The 9,159-nt window shown below is 40.9% G+C and overlaps 1 protein-coding gene across 1 annotated transcript; it reads left to right on the forward strand.

Annotated features, from left to right (window-relative positions):
• Positions 1–2,769: 2,769 nt before the first annotated feature.
• Positions 2,770–9,159, forward strand: LOC105395041 (cysteine-rich protein 2-binding protein). Its single transcript, XM_048633279.1, has 13 exons — positions 2,770–3,017; positions 3,280–3,417; positions 3,719–3,867; positions 4,311–4,403; positions 4,707–4,890; positions 5,327–5,462; positions 5,783–6,189; positions 6,416–6,503; positions 6,843–7,030; positions 7,690–7,808; positions 8,317–8,498; positions 8,773–8,853; positions 9,045–9,159. Exons 1-13 carry the CDS (start codon positions 2,806–2,808, stop codon positions 9,135–9,137), a joined length of 2,070 nt encoding a protein of 689 aa, XP_048489236.1. The 5' UTR covers positions 2,770–2,805; the 3' UTR covers positions 9,138–9,159.

Consider the following 9,159-nt stretch of genomic DNA (forward strand, 5'->3'; position numbering starts at 1 on the left):
TAACCTTTTTTTTTTTATGAACACTAAACTTATTGAAGAGTATGGGTTTTGCCATGCACATATTTTAATTGATATCTAAGTTAAATACCCGTATTTGATCCAATCTTACTATTTTTCTAAAGAATATAAATGAGAGGATGTATGGATGTTACTTTATATTATTCACAACTGTCACTCACCACTATTAAATCTACATTCTTACTCACTTTACAGGAGTACTTAGGTAGTTCTTTTTTCATAAAAATGTTATTAGGATTTATCATGGAGTAAATGCGTCCATGAAAATTAGACGCATTTTCCTGATTTCTACTAAATCATCTGTGAATTCGTCAATAGTTTCTTTTGGCTAAATTAACTGCTATACTATTGCACAAAAAAATTAACTGGATAAAGTCTCTTATTTTTTACCCGACTGCCGAAGGAGGAGGGTAATGTTTTTCGATTGTATGTTTGTATGTATGTATGTCTGCTTCTTTGTTCCCTCCTGTAGCCTAAACGGCTTGATAGATTTTGATGTATGAGGTATCGTTAGAAGCGTATTGATTGCGCGATGGTTATAGGCTATGTGACGTTATATTAAAATGAAGCGTCCGTAGTCGAGCGGGCTTCAGTGATCGTAACTGATCACTGAGGTTAAGCAACAACTGACACGGTCAGCCCTTGGATGGGTGACCGATTTCAAGTGGTTCTTTTCTGGACGCTTCCGTGCTTCGGACGGCACGTTAAGCCGTGGGTCCCGGTTGCTGCTTCGGCAGCAGTCGTTAAGCCTAGTTAGAGGCCTTCGGGCGGCTTGAAAACATCTGACAGTCGGGTTGCCCACTTACCCGACAACTTGCATTGTACTCATTCAAAAACGGCGATACGGCTCGCGACCTATCACGTGAGTTCAATGCACAGCGAAAAGCGGGTGACTCGCTTGCGAGTCACCTCTGACTACCCCTTCGGGGATTACAGTCGTGAGCATATGTATGTATGTATTAAAATGTATAAAGCACCCTCTAGAGGACATAAAGAGATGATCGAAAAAATAAAATATTTTTCCAACTATGCCGTGTGGGGTATCAAATGAAAGGGCTTGATCTGCACATTACAAAAATATGCATATTGTAGGTATTTAAATCACAAAATCAAAATTATTGAAATAAAAAAATGTTAACAATCTAAAACGTGACTACTAACATACAATGTCATAAAATAAAAACAACTAAAAAGTTACAAATAAAAAAATATAATTATAAACAAACAAAAAACCCGACTGCACGCTAAAAAGATGAAAACAAGCCCCAATGTTAATGGAAAGTATCGCAGGCGGGGACCAACTTGACCGCCACACAAGGTACACCTATCTAAGTCACATTCAGCTATTTAGCGTGCAGTCGGGTTTTTTGTTTGTTTATAATTATTTCACGGAAAGCTTATCTATTTAGTTACATACTAAAAACACATTTGCCTCAAACCTGGAAAATGCGTTCAAAATCACGATTTTTTTAAGACACTAAATAAGAAACTTTTATAAGATTCCAGCAAAGAAATCAATACTTTAAAGAAGAATGGCGAAACCTGACCGGCTTTGCATAAGTTAGCAGCCACTCACCAAACCTATTTTAAGTTATTGTTAAAAATGTATATTATCAGGGAAAAATATTTAAAAAAATCTAAACCATGGGGTTCTTGAGATATTAGGGTTCAAAAGTAAATTAATTAAATATATTTTTTTCGTTAAATAAGATTTTGCTGAATGATACACGCACAAATAAGTTTTATAATCTAAATCATGGGATTCCTAATTCATAGCGCATCACAAAATGTATTACATGATTTTATTTATGCAAATAATATCATAATTATTTTTGCACATTTCACACTCAGAAACCTATTTTTATAAAGAGACCAATTTCAAAAATTATTTCATTCTATTCAAGTTCCCGTTATCCCGTAGTAACATAAAATACTTTTTAGCCAGGAATTCCCACGGAAACACTTTAAAAATCAATTTTTAGCTCGAGGGTAACATCTAGTACAGTAGAAAGACTTGATCTTTCAGCACCTATATCTTCGTTCTCCCATGTCTCATAATAATAAAATTAATACCAGTATATGCTGTAGCCACGGACTACACATCAGTGTATGTTTCATCAATGGCCGCTCTGGGTCATGGCGCCATAGAGAAATGGCCATTCTCCTTTGTTAAGAAATAGTTGTTCAATAGTCGTTAATTTCTTAAAGTAAATATCTCACTTTTACATTAAATTTTTCATACCTTTGCTCCCATTATTCCGAAACTTTTAGTGATCTAAAAATACAACGTAACCCCAGTTGACCTTAATTAGTTTGTTTAAGATACAAAACAAAATAGGTAGGTAGGTAAGAGTGGATAACACGTTTTTAATTCCGACTTGGCAGGAAAATTAACGTTTATTTTATCTTCTAGGGGGGGGCAGCTGCCCCCCCCTGCCCCTACCTGGGTACGCCCTTGTATCGAAATGACAATCTGGATAAACGTTGATACGCCGTATTACAAAGCGGCCCTGTTTTGTAATGCGGCCAGCCGTAATGTAATACGGCGGATTATACGATCCGGCTGCGACATGGACATTGAGAAAACTTTGCCAACATAGCGTGTACCGAACGCAATCAAATTGAATGGACTAATGATTAGAACGGACCCATCACTGACAAGTGACAGGTTTGTCAGATATATCTGACCGATGACAGTTCCTATTTTGAGGTTATGTTTCTGTTTATTTTTATTTTCGTTTTCGGTCGGCAATTTCTGGAATTTTGTTTGAATTCAAATCAATATAAATGACTACAGATTGCAAATATTGCAACGAAGCCGAAGACAAGCAGTACAGGCCCGGGCTAATATGCCAGAACTGCATATGTTTCGTTCACCTGAAGTGTTTGCTGAGACCTGGCACTCCCGGTGATTTTGAGGGCGATGTATTCTTCGAGTTTACTTGCGCCGACTGCTCTAAAGACAAGAAGGAGGTTTTCAAACGGACTCGCTTTCCCTGGTAAGTGGCATATGGTTTTTAATATCAGCAATTCAAGTTTTATCTCTGGCCGTATTGGTATTTTGCACCAAACCTGTAGGTACTTATTTTGCTTGGTTCCTTCAGCCAACAGCAGATACTTAAGTTTACATAACGCAGAGAAGACGGAAACATCCATCTATCCATCTCTCATGCTGGTATTAACAACACCTTACTCCACCGGTCATCTTTAATGAACCAAAGAGTACAATTTCTTTTATCACCCCTCTATTCTTCCCCGCAGGGTGAATGTGATCTACCTGACGCTGTACAACCTGCAGCAGCGCTCGCACGGCATCAGCAACAACGGCTTCTTCCACTACAAGACCCACATCTGCTCCTTTATTGACCGGAACTGGGAGCAGCTGTTTGGGAATAAATTGTAAGTATTTAGATAATTATTTAGGTGTACGAGTTTTTTTATGTATTGTTGAGTGGACCATACATTGCTATAGCATATTTGAAAGTTTTTGTGTATTTAATAGTCAATTTTATAGTCAATGAAGAAAGAAAAGTAAAAGATATATATTGTTCTTTAGGGTTTGTAAAATTTTATTAATATTAGTTTTAACCAAAGTAGTATGTAAAATAAAATAATTATGCATTGAAGCTTATTTTTGGCTATTTGGACTCTCAAGGAACTCTTTGACCTTACTTTACAATCATAATTATTTATTCTCCAGCAAGCAGAAGAAGAACTGGATGGGCACGATAGCGGGGGCCCTCTCCGTGCACGGGGGCTCGCTGCTGCAGTCCGGCGCCGCGCGCCTGCAGGAGAGCGGCTGGTGGCGCGCGCAGCACCGCTTCTCGCCCGCCATGGCCGCACACATACGTATGTATTGGCTAGATGTAGGGGAGAGGATAGTCAATGTCGATAGTGCTTTAGGATCTCCACTGTAGCTTGGGACTCCAGCTGTCTTCTTTTTCTGTGTAATATGTCTCCCCTGGGATTTCTTTTTTAAAAAGAGAATTTAGAAGGACCTAGCCAGTTTTAGTTTTACATGGTTATCAACATCAGCTTGTTATCATCCACTGACCAACACAAAGGTCCCTTCAACAACACTATCCTCATCCAGGCAGTATGGGCTACCTGTCGAGTTTGTTGGACATGGATTGTCATCAAAATTTGAGATCTTGTTTACCCATGTTTACCCCTTGTTTGATTGTTATTTATTTTATGTTAGGTGTCATGTCTTATGAACATGTAATTATGGTAAGTACCTACTAGCAATTATTCTGTGGTACTAGGTATATAATTTCCTTCCTCTTCCCCAGTGCAGGAGATGGCTCGTGAGAAACCGAAGGGCGGGCTGAAGGCGAAGCTGCAGCTCGACCACAACACCTTCCTGCAGAGAGTCATCGAGATGGGTAACTACATTCATAGTTTTACTGCACACAATAATATGTTGCCAGACCGGCTTTCTAAGTTAGCATCATTACAAGATTAGACAGACGTCGCGTCGAGCTTGAAGTAGTTGAAGTGTAGCCATCATCATTCTCAACCGAGCTTTTACCACAAATTCTAACTATGTCATGTTCTCTTTCAATATCCGCAAGACAGTAACTGATTATTAACTAAGTAACTGATTATGAAAATTATTAAGTTTTATTAATCTACTCTACTTCAACCTGCTTTTATTTAAACCTGTTCTAATTACCCCTCCTTTACAGGCTACGAGTCCCTAATAGTGCACGAGGACGAGGACATCCCTCCCCCCGCGCCCCCCGCGGCCCCCGCAGCCCCCGCGGCCCCCGCCCCCGCGCCGCCCCCCGGCAAGAAGCGGAGGCTGGACTCAGACAGCGCCAGCACGGCGTCCAGTGTGGCGTACTTCGACTATCTGGACAACGATCACAGGTATCTATGAGGGGGTGTTATGGTAGTTGAAGAAATTAGGTTGCAACAGAGGACGTCGTGACGTCAATATGGTTTATTACGTAGGTATTTATATGGGACTTATTTGGCTGAGAGCGACATGTCAATAGAAACACGTAGAAAGCTGTAGTATACCTACTCATGATATTTTTTTCAAGCGTCATTAACATTCTGCTCAAATACAGCAGCTGATAAACCCTTTAAAAAATTATATTTATTTCAGTAGCTTCACATCGCAATCCAGTGACGATTACACAACCAATTACAACCAGTGATTTTCAACAATTATAAGAGATTTTGTCAACCACAACTATTTGAACTGATAACAATAAGCCCTACATTAAGTATTTCTTCATTGACATTGATCCACAGTTATCACCCGTAACTCAGTAGACTAACACCCAAATATAATTCCCAGGGCGGAGCTAACAGACGACTCTCACCTGGCGTCCCAGTCCACGTCTCTGTTCACGCACCAGACTGCGCAGTACGCACGGGATATGGAGGCGGGGTATAGGGCTTATGACTACCGACAGATGGGGCTGGTGCCGCCGGTGAGTTGTTTAATATAGGAGCATATTTGCAATTACAGACACAACCAATGAAACACAGGAAATGAGGTTATCCGTCAGAGGAAATGGTAGAAGTGACGTAGATATCGGCTGTATTAAGTTATGCCCAGACACTCTTGGACAGCCAGCTGCTTGTTACCTACGCTGACTATCTAGCTGCTAATCTTTTCGCCACCCGCGACAAAAATAACAGTAATTCACACTCCAAGTTGACGATGCTGAAACATATTTTTCTTTGTGGTGGTGTTATAATCTCTGGTATCGTTTCCCAATATAGAATAACCCTTTCTCTTCCATTCCAGAGTGAATGCTCAAGCGCCAGCGCACCACAATCCCACCACGAAGACTCCGACTCCCCCCCGCCCTCCCCGCGCCCCGCGCCGCCCTCCCCTCCCCCCGCAGACAAACACACCAGACACAAGGACAAAACCAAAGAGGAAAAACCAATACCAATCAAACGCGAATCCCTATTCTCCAAAGAACTAAACTCGATAACTATGCCGTGGCTGCCTGATGAAAAACAGGAGGTTAAGAAGGATTTAGTGGAAATGTCTGAGTACGAAGAGGTTCAGTTGCTGAAGCAAGTGGAAGGGCTGATTCCGAAGGTGAAGGATGTCAATAAAAGGGCGTATTTGAGGAGGTTCAGGGCGAGTCTAGCGCTGCGGAGGTTGAAGAGGCATAAGCATCTGCCGATATTTGATTTGGAGAAGTGAGTAACTGAAAAATATACACAAAATTACGATATGGCTACGATTCAGTATACAATAAAGGAGTACTTACTTAAAATTGTAGGGAAATATAATCCAAATTGCTATGATTTCATTAAAAAATCATTCCGCCGATATCCTTAAATATTTAGCTTCCTGTATATGACAACTAGATTTTCCTTGCAATATTCGGTGAAAATTCCAAGATAAATGAATGAATGTTTTCAGGTCCGTGCGTCTACTGGGCGGCTACATGACAGAAGACAGCAGAGCTTCCGCAAACAGCGAACGAGTGCTCGACCGCTTCCAGAGATCTGTGAGTTTGCCACTTTGTGCATGTTGTAGACATATAAATTCCAGATAATATTACGTAGTAATGGACAATGCCCGACAGGGGAGCGCTGCAAAATTCTGACTATGTGCTCTAAGTCTAAATAATAAAAATAAATAAATACTTAATACAAGACGGTAAACCACTCGTAGAGATAAAAGTGACTAGGGGCACGATGCATTCTCACTTCCTTCCATTCTCACAACACAGGTTCATTTCTATTCATGTATCTTTAGTAATCTTAAAATACTAGTCAACTTAACAATTAGTCATGACTCATGATTCATTACTTCTTACAAACTAACCTCATTATTTCCCCAACAGTACTTACTTGACCACCTGAGCGGTACAGTGGCGGCGACATACGGCACCACAGTACTGTCGCGGATAGACCCCACGCCCCTACAGTCGCCCTACTCCGGCGCGGTGCTCAAGCCGTACATCCGGCGAGACACCGAGAGTGAGCCCCTGTGGGTGAAGATGACTGAGGAACTGCTGGTCAAGGCTAATAAGTGAGTAGATTTTTGCTCGTGACTATAAGCATCCTAAGGGATAGTTAGAGGTGAATGACAATCGAGTCAGCGGCTTTTCGTAGTACCTACATTTTTGTACTCACGGTTTTTCAAAATATTGAACTAAGTAGGTATTTACCACATTTTTTAATCACTCATGTTCAGAAAATGCGTAAGAATTGGCAGAAAACAAAGAGGGATTAAAATAGCAATTATAAATTCAAATGTATCGCATTGTGTCCTCTTGTAAAATATTTTTGCCTTTTGTATTGACTTCCTTTATCATCCATCATCAGGTCCGGTGAACCTGGGTGAACCCAATTCAAGGACTTAGACCTTGAAGATGTAAAAATTGTATTTATGTATATTTAATCTACTATATTAAAATTGCAGAAATATCCCCTCTTTCGCGCTGTCCCCCCGCTCTCCCCTCGACTACTCAATAGGCCACCTTTATTTTCTATCATCACCAGGCATTTTGAAGCCTCATCAGGGACTTCTATAGTCTAGTACGGTCATGTTACTATGAGAGGAGGGTCAGGTTTACCCTCCTCTCATAGTAACAATGTTTCTGAGAGGGGTCAGGTTTCTCTGCCTTTTACTAGGTTTATGTAGTTCAATATTAAATCTACATGGTGTTAATATTTATTTATTTGCAGGAACAACCCCTCCTTCGTGCTTCCCCCCCGCTCCCCCATCGACTACTCGTACATCCGGCCGCAGCACGTGGCCTCCGTCAACGCGCTGCTCGCGCAACACTTCTGGCCCGGCATCGACGGTTAGTACAGTAAGGGGCAGATAAACCTGACCCCCCTCAGAAGCATTGTTAGTATGAGAGGGGGGTCAGGTTTCTCTGCACCTGACCATACATACTTACTTTTGAGGAAGTACATTTATAGGCTGTGAAGAAGGTGAATCTTTGCCTGTAGGTTTACTTGGTTATCCGCCGAGTGGCGCCTCTGTTTGTTTGTGTGTTTGTAATTGACAGTCATACTTACTGAGAAATAAAGTACTTATTTTAAAAGAAATCTGCCTATATTTACATAATCTTAACACTTACTGTTTATTGAAAAAATGTCCTCTGCGCAAAGATATACAAAATCAAGTGTCGTCTGAAATAGCGTCGACAGCGGCGGGGTGAAAGTAACACTTTTCCTCCCTAGGCAAAATTGCTTTCTTGACAGCTCTAAAATTTATTATGAAAATTGGTGTATAAAAAATATAAAATTCATTAAAATTACTCGAAGTAAGTATTAATATTTTTAATCTTATATTATGTACCCCAGTGTCGGAGTCCCTGCAATACCCGGAGTACAGCGTGGTGGCCTCCTGGCGCGGCGTGGCGGTGGGCGCGGCGCTGCTGGTGCCGGACACGCGACACAACGAGGCGTACATCTCGTTCGTCATCACGCGCGCCCATTGGCGGAGGAGCCGGGTTGCTGCGTTCATGTTGTATCATTTGCTGCAGGTTCGTGCGTTCATGCTGTACCATTTTCTGTAAGTTAGTGGCTGGGAGGGTTGTGTTTGTGGAAGGTGGGTACGTTCAATGTTAAGTACCTACTAAAGGTAAGTTTGTGGGACATAATAGTATATTTTTTTAAGTTTAAGGTGTTGTGAAGGTCACGTGCAATACCTAGTCCTTTAAAATGAAACGTAATTATAATCATCAACAGCCAATAATCGTCCACTGCTGATGTCCCCACATATTATACTATACTTATGATAATGTTGCATTGTTTCAGACGTGTTCAGACAAAGATGTGACGTTGCACTGCTCTCCTACCAACCCGGCCATATTCATGTATCAGAAGTTTGGATTTAAAGTGAGTTTCCTATGTTATACTCTGAATAATTCGAATTGGGAGCTAAGTATGTAGGACTCAAGTTTTGTTGCTTCAGAATCTGCGTTATTTCATGGCAGTAGTATAGAATAACAGCCGCTCCTCCCGGTTAATCTTGCTACTAAACATTAGCCGTAAACTTAGCTTTAAAATGTTTGTAATTTTGTTCTCAGGTGGAGGAGTTCATTCAAGATTTCTACGAGAAGTACTACGATATCGACTACCGCGGGTGTCGCCACGCACTGCTTCTCAGACTCACTAGATGAATAAACTAACTTACTATATTTT

Source organism: Plutella xylostella, chromosome 5 (assembly GCF_932276165.1).
Source record: "Plutella xylostella chromosome 5, ilPluXylo3.1, whole genome shotgun sequence".
NCBI lineage: Eukaryota > Metazoa > Arthropoda > Insecta > Lepidoptera > Plutellidae > Plutella > Plutella xylostella.